The following is a 12,354-nucleotide window of genomic DNA, read 5'->3' as shown; positions in this document are numbered from 1 at the left end:
CGCAAAAATATAGTTTCACTGATCGAACTAAAAATTTACACGGTTGTACTATGGTCTAAATGGTACTTAAAAATATGTTTGGAGCAGGAATCTAATTTTTGTCCCACGCTAAAGCACACGCGATTGAACACTAGACCGCCCAGAAAAATAATGAATTTTCGAAAACTTAATCGGCCCACCCCTGAGGCGGTTCCTACTCTCACCAGGAGTACTTGCACCAACTTTGAAGCAAATCGGACAAGTCTAGCTACCGGACCAACGTGCCTGAAGTTTAGATGGTATTTTTCGACAATTTACGTGGAGAAAACCCACTAGCTCGCATTATTGCCGCTAGGTAGCACTGTATGCTACGTATTATCACTGTAAGTAAAAATAAGAAAGATAATTTCCGGCTTTGATAAAAGAAGTTATTAAAATTTTAACGAAATGATGTCTGAGTCAGTTTTGCATGGGGCCTGGCAGTGCATGGTTGTGTACCAGTAGGGGAAACCGAGGAGATTTGAAACAGAGAAGAGTTGAAACAGTGCCCATTACTAGCGAAACAGTACCGGTAGGGATTCAACAATAATGCATTTGTTTTATTTATATCGTGTCCACAAATCCTCCAATACACACCAACTACGTTAAATGAGTGGTTGAGTATATACGGTAAATTCACTACAAAAAATGACCAAAAGTAAGTTTTCGTTATATTCTTCAAATTGGTATAAATAGGATATTAAGTGATGTTTGATCATGAAAATATCATTATAATTTAGTCTTACAGTTAACATTTATGAATTGTATGAGTTTTTTTTCTACCTTTGCAATGTATAAATTGTAATTTGTGGATCAAGCCTTGCTTCTCGACCTAGGAGAGTTGACACGGTGTGTTTGGTAGAACAATTTTATTCGAAAAAAATTGGCATCGCTAAAACTTCAGTATGTGATAGAATCGGCTTTTCTCTTTCATTTGAAAATAAAATTAAAATATTCTGTCGGAGGCTCCAGAACAACTTTTTATTTTAAAGTTTTTTGTTTGGTTTTTCAATGAAACTGTTTCACATTTTTGCCCCTAGGTAGTACTTTTGACATTCAAATATTACCAAAAGTGAGAATCTGATGGACAATTTAATTGTGTACAACTTTGTAGCAAAACTACATCCCGATCTAAAATCGCCAGAGAAAGCTATTAAATTTTTATCAATGTTTCTAGATTCGCACGGGGCCTATTGGTAAAGAAGCTTAATTCCAAAAACATTTTCATTTGTAAAAAAATGGATTGCCGTATTTTAGCAGTGTGCTCAGAAGAACCTGAATGATAGCAAAGTCCCACCTTTAAGCGGAAAAAATATAATTCCAGATTTCACCGTTTTATGCGCACCAATGATATTTTAGGAGCAAGGAGATATAGAGAAGAGAAAAAGAAAGATGCTGGGTAATGCAGCAAAATGAAACCGTTTTTTCTGTCACAGATATATTTGTTTCTTCTTTTTTATTTCTTCACTTATTCTGGAGTATGCTTGATATAATCTTGATCAACCTTTTTGCTCGTTAGCATCTTGTGGGATATATTTGGCCTGAATTTTAACTTTATATTTGATCAACTCGATTACATATTCCTGATATTAGATATTAGAGAATCCTGATTGACAGTTTCATGAATGATAGAAAAATAATTCGATGAGATTTATGTTCAAGTTTGTTAACTTTTGGGAATCGCTGTACATTGAACTGAAATCGCAATAGTAAATGAGAAATAAAGTTTTTGTCTATTGTACGAATCAAGCGATCTCAATATAAAAGTAGATATAGAAAGTATCACCTTTACCCGAAAGACGTGTTGCTGTTAATGTCTCCAGATTCAGAACTGAACTGACAACTCTGTCTTCTTGATATGTCTTTGCTCTTATCCCATATTATGAGGGAAATCTTCAATAAACAGACTTGTATTACTTTGAGAATTTACTGAATGTATGGTCCAGCCTGATATTTTCTTGTTCGTTTTTTTGTGATCCGTGTTCAACGTTTAACGACTCCGGAATTTCTTTTTAAAGGAAATTATGAAATTTGGCTTTGTTCTTTTTTTTCTAAGATTGTGTGAAGCGTGTTCGATTTGGAAATAAAATTTGAGGACAAGTAAAACTCTACATCTGTAAATTCTGATGAAATGAAAAAGAAAACAAACATGGATCCAAAACTCGAAGACCTATTTTCTCTTTCAATCATCTTTCTTTTAATGTTGATAAGGACAAACAGATTCTCAGGATTCTCAACCCAAAATTGCAGTAAAATCCGTTTATTACATTGACTTGAACTGTTCACTTTAGTTCATTAAAATATAAAGCTTTGAATTTAAGCTAATTGTATTTTTCCAGGCAGGATAGGATCAGGAAGAAGGGTCATTCTAGTTTACATTAGCTATCACCTAGAGCGAGAAAAGAAATGAAAAAGGCATGATAAAATTAGTGAAATTAATCAACATCTTGAAAAGGTATAAGATTATCGAATAAATTTGGACAACACCTTTCTACACCTCCTTGTTTATAATGTATCATTTTCGCCCAAGACCCGGAGGAATCTGAAAATACATTTTTATCTACTGAGAATGGGACTTTGTATATATTGAAATTTATCTGAATTTACTGTTCATTTAAACCCAACATTTTTTTGTAAGTCCTTGTTAATCGACTTCTTAACCCATAGGCTCCGCACACATCTAAAAACTGATAAAATTTTAATAACTTTCTGGGGTGATTTTACATCGATTTTTAGCATTCTACGAAGTTGTAGACAATGAAATTGTTTATCAGATTCTCACTTTTAGTATTTTTTGAATGTCTATACTACCAATTAGTAGCAAAACTGCGAATTAATTTCATTAAAAAACTTAAGTTTTCAATTAAAAAACTTTAAAATAAAAAGTTGTTCTAAACCCCCCGACAGAATATTTGAATTTTACTTTTAATTGAAAGGAAAAAGTCCATTCTCTCATATCCCGAAGTTTCACGGATGCCGAATTTTTTTGAATAAAGTTGTTCGACAAAGACACCGTGTTGACACACCTTGTTTCAACTCTCCTCGATGATGAACTTCTAGTCTAATGGTAATGTTATAATCACATTAACGTTCCTGAACTAATAATAATAACAAAGATTCTTCTTTCCTGAATTGACAACAGTGATCAACATTCTCAGTTTATTGGTTCTAGGTCATTTATAACCACGAAATGTGTATTTGTTCTAATTGTTTACTCCTATCATCTTCTGAAACTTGGAGCCAAGTGACCATAATTCAAAATAAACCAAATACTACCGATATGGATACCAAATCACTTGTTTTCATAAACTCGTATCACTTGTTGTCATAAATAGTATCACTGGTCATATCGACCATTTTAATCTATGCAGAATGTTCCAGGGGAAGTAGTTGGAAAGTAATACATAACTAAATATATGAAAAATGGGCATCAAATTTCTTGATTTTACAGTTATCGTTAATTAGTGGTTAGGTAAAGTATCTTACTGTTATTACTGTTGGGATCAGTGTAGAAATTCCCGCATTTGGAACCAAAATCTAACATTAATTTTCTAAACAAGTGTTAATTTATACGTAGATATACACTTTGAAATATATTGATAAGAATGCATGCTATTTTAAGGAATTATCATTGCTTGAACGAGTAGAAATGACACAATTGTAATATTTGATAGTTTAGAAAACGTTTTGATAATATTTAAAATAATTGGTTACTATTTCAACTCACCTTGATTGCTGTTTCAACTTACCTCGGTAGGAGGAGAGTTGAAACAAAGAGAACACTGTTACAAAAATCAATATATTGATGCTTTGTTATTCATTTGTACCACTTATTCTGACATAATTTGATTGAGCATAAACAAAAGTAAGAAATTTAAAAATAAGCAATCATCGAGTGACAGTTTTTGTCGATTTATCTAATAAAAACAAAAAAAAAATGTTTCAACCCTCCTCGGTCTCCCCTACTCGATTCCCACGAGCTATACATTTTTGCGAAATAATCGTTAGGTTTAGCTCAATAATATGTTCAGAAGAATTATAGTACATAATAAGAGTTACGTTTTGATTAGAAAATTTTAGTTCCACCTGTGACCGCATAGAGGGCGCCAATACTAACTTTTCATAGAAGAGATATAGAATATCGAGATGTTCAGAAGAATGATTGCCAAATGCCTGGTCTACAACTTTGTTGAAGACACCTAATTTCTATCTCTTTCCGCTAAAAAGTTAGTTTTGGCGCCCTCTATGCGGTCGCAAGGGGAACTATTTTTTTTTTAACCAAAACATAACTCGAATTATTTTCTACAATTGATCTGAACATACTATTAGGCTAAACCTAACGATTATTGCACAAAAAAGATTAGTTCGTGCGAAACTGATACACAACCATGCGCTCCCAAGTAACAATCCAAATGCTAATTGGTTTTATTTATGTTTTATGGTAGTTTTATCAAGGCATTACATAGTGAATATAATTTTACCATTGCTTATGAAAAGGGCATTTTGTTTTATATGATTGACGGGATTTAAGAATGCTTCAAGAACTCTTGAAAAAATATCCATAAAATCCATAAAATCCATACATTTTCCATAAGAATAATTAGTCTTATGAGCAGTTTTAAGAGACTCTTGAGCCCCTTCTTAAGACATCGTTTTCCAACCTCCTTAAAATCAAAAGATATAGCATAGATCAAAAGATAGCTTTATGACATTCTTGTTGAAGCATAATGTATGCTTCAACAAGAATGTCATAAAGCTAGCTTTAAGGTTTTATGGTAAGAATGCTACCATAAAACCTTAAAGCTTTCAACGAAGTGAAAATACACTTGCATAAGAGCGTTCGATAATAAACAAACAAACTGTAACGACTGACGGGATATGTGACGTATCCCAACGGAGAAGACGTGACATGTACCTCAATCACGTATAAACAGCAAACTCGATGATTATAAATTATTCATTTATCTTTGTAAATCTGTAGGTTCTGTACATATAGCGAGATGTCGTTAGTTGTTCATATAACTTTTAGATGGAATTGTGATTACCATAATAATTAATCATAGGCGTTTTATTTCAACATTGACATTTTTAATGTTAAATAGACTGGATTTATGACGATCTTCCATCTAACCTTTTTGTCTTGTAACCGCTGGTTCCAAGTAAAGATGCTTGTGCCTCACCACAAGCTGGTTTGCTACCCGATAATACTCAGAAACTCATTTTGTGTTTTGTTGCTGGCATGTTCTGACGTATGTTGGGGAAAATATTTGTTTCACAGGATTGTGATGTTCAGAATGTCCCTATAGCCAGCGTTAGTTCAGGGAGGTTTGAATCTTGGATAGATATCCCCTGCCCTATCGCAGACGTCTCATCTGGTATTAGGGTTGCCAGGATACATTGGTCGAAGATTAATAGATTTTCCGGTTTTTTTCAAGATAAATTTAATCCGACTTGACCTGAAGAGTTGAAAACTGATGTTTGTTCTTTCTGTCCGTGACTATTGCAGGAGTAAGTGAGGAAGTGCGCGTCGTGAACTAAGTTTGGAGGTTAATAGTGCCTCATATAGGTTAAGGAAGAAAAGTTGAAAACGTGGTTGAATTAAAAATATAATAGGAGATTAGATTTGGTAAAATATTGTAAATTATTAAAAAGTTTATATGTGTAAAATTATTTAAATATTTCTCATTATAGTTCTTAAAGATAATTATTGCTACAAGATAGTGGATTTAGATAGAGAAAAGTGATAAAAAATTGATAAAAGGTAAGAATAAAATTAAACCAAAGATAGAACGATAAAATATTAAGTGACGGTATGTGTACTAATCCACTGCTCGACAGGTCCGTCGAGTGGGCCTTTTATTGTTTCCCGCTAGAAAAACCCGGAACGTGGCATCTACGTAACATCCACGCGGTTCGGAAGGCTAGGTTCGAGTGGTAAATTATAAGCCACGTTGGTTCCACCACAATCACAATCGCCTGGAAGGTACTAATCCGCATCCCCTTACGTCACTCGGGGTAGTGCGAGGAGAAAAACGGACAGAAAATTAGATTTCCTGCTTCTGGGAGAGCGTCTATTGTGTTTTCGTTCCACACCATCAATACCCAGCAAGAAATCGGTGATTGAAGGAACCAGAATCACAGGTACCGCTCACCAGCCTTTTAACAGTTAAAACCACCCGAACCAACCCAGCGTCTGATGTACGTTCCACCGCTATTGTCATCGTTAAAACCACCAGCAAACACCCAACAAATCACAGGAGGTTTTCAATCAGAAATCGCCGTGTATCCAGATCGTCGCCCAGTGGGTTATCCCGCTGATCAATATTGTCATCGCCTGAAAGCATCGGATCCGTAAACGTAACGCTGCATCCATTGACCTCCGGCCGGAGGCACAGTTCCAGTATACATTAAAACCGCAAGTACACATTGAACCGTCACAAATGTAGGCTAATATGTAGGGCAATAAATTGTTATAGATAATGAAAATTGTTAGAGTGATTGATTAGACATTAGACGTTACATTTGCTTCGTCAACCGATTAGTATTCGCATTCCGGATCCAAAAGGGATCACCAGCCCTCGCCTCCGATAGTCCACCTTGGAAGATCAAACATCCGTAGTAATTTGACGAATTTATAAAAAAGACCACTTGAATATCCTTTCACCTATGTGAATCGTCTTGCGATAGTGATTAAACCCCCTGTTAACGTTCCCGTACTCTGAACAAGCGTTTTGGTTAGAACGACTGCGGTCAGAATAAACGACCCTGTGAGCATAATTTCCCCACCCACTGAGCATAGAAAGAGAGTAGCCGAAGGGGGTAACAGTCTTGAAAAATTCCTATTAGTTTCATTCAAGTCCAACACCCCTTCTTCAAGTGTATCATAAATAAAAATGAATTTATCACGATCTTGAAAAACTACTATTAGTCTTGAGCAAGAATAATTAGTTTTAATATGCTCTTATGACGGTTTCAGTTAAGTCTAATGACAAGTAATGGCGTCGTGGATATTTTTGACCGCTTCGAAATGGTATCCATTAGCATAAGAATTAAAATAATAACTTTTTTCATATACTGAACTGATTCCTACTGATTGAAATGCATTTCTGAACTAGAAAAAATGTTTAGGCACGCGTTTAGTCCAAAATATGACAATTGTGAACATTTACACATACTATTAAATTTTCGAAACGATTTAATATTTCCTATAAAAATCGATGTTTTTGAGATTGTTTCACGGCACGTTGAATTTTTCGCACTTTTATATTGCATGTTATCGGAAAACTGATAATCGCATGCAGCTTAAAATGCATGCGATTATCAGTTTTCAGAGCTTAAAAAGCAGGCCACTCATATTATCGATTTTTATTTGTATCCATTTTGGTAAAAGAAGTATCATATGATGGATTTATATTTTTCCCCAAGCTGATTCTTTTCATCCATACACCGAGCTCGCTATCTAACAAAGCAGTTTCAAAGCGCACTAGAAGTGTTCATGAAGAAAATCATAGAACTATCAAGACATATTGTAGTTTTATATTAGTTTTAAGCAGCTCTTGAAAACCACTACAAGAATGTATTGATAAGGCCTAAAAGTTTTAAGAGAACCTTGGAAAATATTCTTGAGAACCATCTTAGGAATGGGCCTTTTTTCGTCTTAAGAGGGGTTTATGGTTGTCTTGAAGCAGTGTTGTAGAGTAGTTGGTTTTACATTCGGTTTTATGAAGCTAATTTTGAAGATATCTTCAAGTGTACCATAAAACTAAATTTATTACTTGGGCTATTAGGCCCCATGCAAAACTGAAAAAGTTTAATAACTTCTTTTATCGAAGTCGGATTGACTATCAGTCATTGACAAAGTTGTGGATCAATTATCTTTCTTATTTTCACTTACAGTGATAATACGATACATACAGTGCCACCTAACAGTGAAAAGCGAGCTAGTGGGTTTCCTCCGTGTAAATTGTCGAAAAATCCAATACAAACTTCAGCAACGTTGGTCCGGTTGCTCTACTTGACCGATTTGCTTCAAGTACTCCTGGTGATACTAGGAATCGACTCAGAGGTGGGCCGATAGGGGTCATTTTTTCCTGTTACTATTGAACACGTTAACGTACAAACGCTCGAGCCCTTCGTGGTGATACACGCAATCACGAAGTCCCTACGCCCGCACATATATGAACCGTATAATGAATATCACATTCAGAATCACGGCCCGCTACAATTGATCTTAAGCAGTGTTTTAGTGGGTGGCATTTTCCGTCTCGTCTGCAATTGTAGTGAATGATTCTGACGGGGAGCCCTTCCGAGAACCTAGCTCTACAGCTCCAGTAGCATAACTCTCGAAAAAGAATAAATCGTACCTTGGGGAAGTAGCCCCGAAAAAGCTTTTAAACTCGCAAAAGTTTAAAAAACATCTGGAATCTGCTCAAAAAGACGATGTATAATGCTGCGAAAATGAAATTTTTACTGAGAAGAGTAAATGTAATGTTTTTGGATCTGATGGTAGAATCATTACATGGAGAGAGCCAATCGCTGATTTAGAATTGCAAATTTTAAGATCGACTGTCAATAATATTGGAAGCAATGTATTGGGAAACATTCGGAGTTCCTAATGTTGGTAACTTGTCTTCATTGATCCTACGATGTATCGTTTGAGTATTTTGAAGTTGATCTTTAAGGCAAGCACGGATAAATTGGGTGAAAGAAGAAGTATTGTTTAAGCCATGATAACGATCCGAAGCTTAATTCGATGGTGGTAAAGAAATGGTTGCTATACAACCTTAAATCGACGCTTCTTCATATTTCCCAGTATCCGGATTTACACCCAATTTAGTATTAGTGGGACTATGTGGAACATTTATGGGACTATTTAAAAAAAAATCATCATGGAGGGAAGGGGAAAATTCCGCCAGAGATAATTAGGAAGTTAGTCGTAGTGATGAACAGAGCGTAATATATCCTTGCTGCAAAAGAAGGTAATGCACGATCGTGATCTCAGTGTTTTGGATGTGAACGGGAGCTATACGGACAATTCTTTGGCGTCCGCTTTATGCCTTTTTTTAACAGTTTCCTTGTCGTACATAGTCAAGTGAAGTTTATCAAATATGCAGTGTTTGATTTGTATGAGGAGGTCAAAATAACAAATAAAGATAACTTCGTTTTGATATCATATGTTTCTTAAACCATTCTCTGTGCAATTTCTGTGTCTAGTGTACAGTTTTCGTTTCCTTTTTACCGCTATATTCCAACGATCAAGGTTCTAGGTTCTACTTAATCTTTTGCATTTATGCATATGTGGAACGTTTCTTACGAGTCCACAGCAAGCTGAAACCTGGATCGAACATAAATTATTTATTCGGCGGTTCCCTTCGACGGCCGATGCCGTGAACAAGATTCACTTTTTTGAATTATTCTGAATAGTAATGATTCTGCTCTGACTTTTATAATAGTTCTCTCAGAAGCAGGCTTCGTAGATTCAAAGCTAGAACGCAGTACCTTTTGAACTATTGACCTATTCACACATCCGTTTACCGAAAATGTACTACAAGACCACCGTTTTCAGAGTAGTTATATTGTTGCAAATGTGATAGAATGTTAATGATTTGCTTGTTCGTTTATATGTTTACAGGATGAAGAGTTCAAAAAAATGGGCACCGAATGTGTCCGTAAGGCATATGATTTGTTGGAATCGACGGATTGGAAACTGGAGAAGGTAACATCGAAGGGAGACACGATCCAAAGCTGTACTCAGGATAAACTTGGGAAGATTTATAGATTAACGGTATGCTTCAGCGAAAAACATATTTCAATAGATGTTCTGAAATGTTTATGATTATAGGGAAAAATTCATTATCCTGCTAGAAAATTACTCCAGGAATTGTATTATAAAATTGAAGACGTACCCAATTGGAATCCAACTCTACTAGAGTCAAAAATCATTCGAGTAAGTGGCGAACCTGTTATTCAAAAGAAAACGTATTTTAAACTTACATTTTCATTAGAAAATCGACAGTCACACGGACATTTCATACCAGGCGACAATCGGTGGTGGAGGTGGTCTCGTGAAAAGTCGCGACTTTGTGAATCTACGCTGTTGGCACTTGTGTCGCGATGGACGTGTAATAGAGGGTGTCGATCTTCATCCGACAATTCCCGAGGCGGTTACCTTGACGCCTGTGACCGAGGAGATTGGTGAGAATGGCGAAGACAATGACGAAATGGATGGTGCTAGCGACAGCGATGATGAGTGTATAAGTCGCCAAACGTCGTCGGCTCAGCTAACCAAATCGTGTAGTGAATTTAAATTAGGTAGTAATAGTGATAGTAACAGTAGCGAGCAGAAAACAAAAACGGCTTTCTCAACGCTTAGCAAAAGCTTGGGGGCGCAGGATTTTCAGCACACAGGAGCAGGTGCCAACTCTGATCCGGAGGACGTGTTTTCCGATGCGTTGACTGAGCCTAAAGAGGCTGAGAAATCGGCTGAGATTAATCGGACTCGGTCCGACGAAAGTGAAGCACATACAGGAGGTAATGTGTTCGTTAGTGCTGCGATAAGTATCGATTACCCCGGCGCACCCGTCACAAACAAGTATACAAGGTATGGTTTAGTCCCCAAACCTCATTAAACTTGTTAGAAAACTAAAGCAACCTTCCTGTTCGTCTCTATTTTCAGAGGGGAAAATAAAGTATCCTGCTGGGCAATGCGCGAGATTGATAATCAAAAAGGATACTGCATATTCGAATGGTTGCTCTGTTTGGATCTAAAAGGTCGTATTCCACGCTATGTACTAGACACTGTAAGTAATGGGCAGTATCATCGCAGCAACAGCCACCAAATTTATTCTCTTCGCAGGCCTACACGACTCTGATGCAAGACTATATGACCCATCTCCGCAACTACGTGATGGTGCTTCGGAAAGAAGGAAAAGTGCCTGCAACTAGCATCACAACAGCTTTCAGCTCCACCGCGGTTAAGCCTAACTCTTCCTAATTTATTTAGTCAATACTAGATTTATGTACCCAATCGTGAGATAATTTGTATATTTTATCCGTTTCTATAAGTTATGTCAAAAGTTTTGCGAAAGTTGCTTTTTTGAAATACATATAGCATAAAGATTCTATTCTCATTTGAAAACGATTTTTTGATTGAATAGTAAATCGATTTAATAATCATAGTTGAATGGTTTTCTGATTCAACTATCTAACATCAAGCGTCATTGGTAAGTTTGTAAATCCGTGATATTTGCATTTTTTTCAAACATTTCTGTTTTCAACAAAGCAACACTCACAATTCATTTTTGTGTAATATCTTATATATTGTGATAAAAATAACTTTTACTGATGAACTGTCCAAAAACACAAATCATACAGGATTTTCAATAGCAACGGAAAGAAAGCACAACACATTTTTCAACGTTTTCCCTCAGAATAAAAGGAAATCGATTACTGATTTTATTACATTATTTCAATTTATTTTACAAATTCCACTCTCAGTTATGCAATTCACGGTTAACAGTTGCAATTCTTCTTCCGGCATAAGATGGGTAATAATGACTCGTTTTTAGGCGGGGATTAGATTTGAGCTTCCTCCTTAGGCAATTAGCGACGCGGTTTTCCTACATGGTTCTAGGTCGTGTTCTTCATATGCTTATGGATATTATTTCTGTTCTTGAGAGAACCAGGTTTGACAGGCTTCTGCTGCTATTTCACACATGGACGAGAGTACTTTTGCATTTCCTTCGTATTCTGTGGAAACAAAAAACAAAATGATTATAAATTTTGCAACATCTGATTTTGCAATTTGGCTGTTCAGTAACTTACCAATCGAATTGCCACTGCGTTTGCCAAAGATGCTACCGTTGAATGGAGGCTTCCTGTAGCCTGCTTCAGTGGTTGTGCTGATGGTAAGAACGAGCAAGAACACTAGCACCATGGTTCCAATCACATTGAAATGAGCCATTTTTTGAGATTCACGTAGGATTATGAAGTACTTGGAAATTGCGATTTAAAATCGGTAACTGTATTAAGCAAAGGACAACGCTGATCTGATACTGGTTCATGGATTTCTTCTAGTTTATATATGGGATAGCCACGTTGACGGTTTGATAGGGAAGCTTCACTAGATGTTTGAATTTTCAGTTGTTATTCCCTGCGCTATTAGTGGCAAATCCCAAAACAATCTTCCTTGTACACTGGCTAACGCGTCCAATTAATACCAGAGCTGGAGATTTATTCAATTAATTATCACCCTCCGACGAATAATCGATTTTGGAATGCTATTTTTCTGGTTGATATTGTGGGTGGTGGGTTGAACCTGTACTGCTCATTTCATGT

The 12,354-nt window shown here is 36.2% G+C and overlaps 2 protein-coding genes across 4 annotated transcripts in view; one reads left to right on the top strand and one right to left on the bottom strand.

Moving 5' to 3' along the window:
• The window catches only part of LOC131688878 (steroidogenic acute regulatory protein-like), a 31,458-nt gene extending 20,317 nt beyond the window's left edge, over positions 1-11,141 (top strand). For all 3 annotated transcript variants that reach the window (XM_058973471.1, XM_058973470.1, XM_058973472.1), the window contains 5 exons: positions 9,650-9,802; positions 9,860-9,964; positions 10,023-10,618; positions 10,694-10,817; positions 10,874-11,141. In XM_058973471.1, the coding sequence (XP_058829454.1) occupies positions 9,650-9,802; positions 9,860-9,964; positions 10,023-10,618; positions 10,694-10,817; positions 10,874-11,011 (1,116 nt within the window). In that variant the 3' untranslated portion in view covers positions 11,012-11,141. The remainder of the gene's footprint in view (positions 1-9,649; positions 9,803-9,859; positions 9,965-10,022; positions 10,619-10,693; positions 10,818-10,873) is intronic.
• Positions 11,142-11,426: 285 nt separating this feature from the next.
• On the bottom strand, positions 11,427-12,055 carry LOC131688879 (SIFamide-related peptide). The gene is made up of 2 exons (XM_058973474.1): positions 11,842-12,055; positions 11,427-11,766 (listed from the first exon to the last, which is right to left on the bottom strand). Exons 1-2 carry the CDS (start codon positions 11,978-11,980, stop codon positions 11,678-11,680), a joined length of 228 nt encoding a protein of 75 aa, XP_058829457.1. The 5' UTR covers positions 11,981-12,055; the 3' UTR covers positions 11,427-11,677.
• Between the last annotated feature and the right edge of the window lie 299 nt (positions 12,056-12,354).

Source organism: Topomyia yanbarensis, chromosome 3 (assembly GCF_030247195.1).
Source record: "Topomyia yanbarensis strain Yona2022 chromosome 3, ASM3024719v1, whole genome shotgun sequence".
Taxonomy (NCBI): domain Eukaryota; kingdom Metazoa; phylum Arthropoda; class Insecta; order Diptera; family Culicidae; genus Topomyia; species Topomyia yanbarensis.
The sequence above is the reverse complement of the archived record's forward strand: the minus strand, read 5'-3'. Positions and strand labels throughout refer to the sequence as shown.

What these genes read in the sequence shown, in the direction of transcription:
- LOC131688879 (XM_058973474.1), bottom strand. Translation starts at nt 11,980, where the DNA reads ATGGCTCATTTCAATGTGATTGGAACCATGGTGCTAGTGTTCTTGCTC. An exon ending in ACGCAGTGGCAATTCGATTG is followed by an intron (nt 11,767 to 11,841) that starts GTAAGTTACTGA and finishes TTGTTTCCACAG; the next exon opens with AATACGAAGGAAATGCAAAA.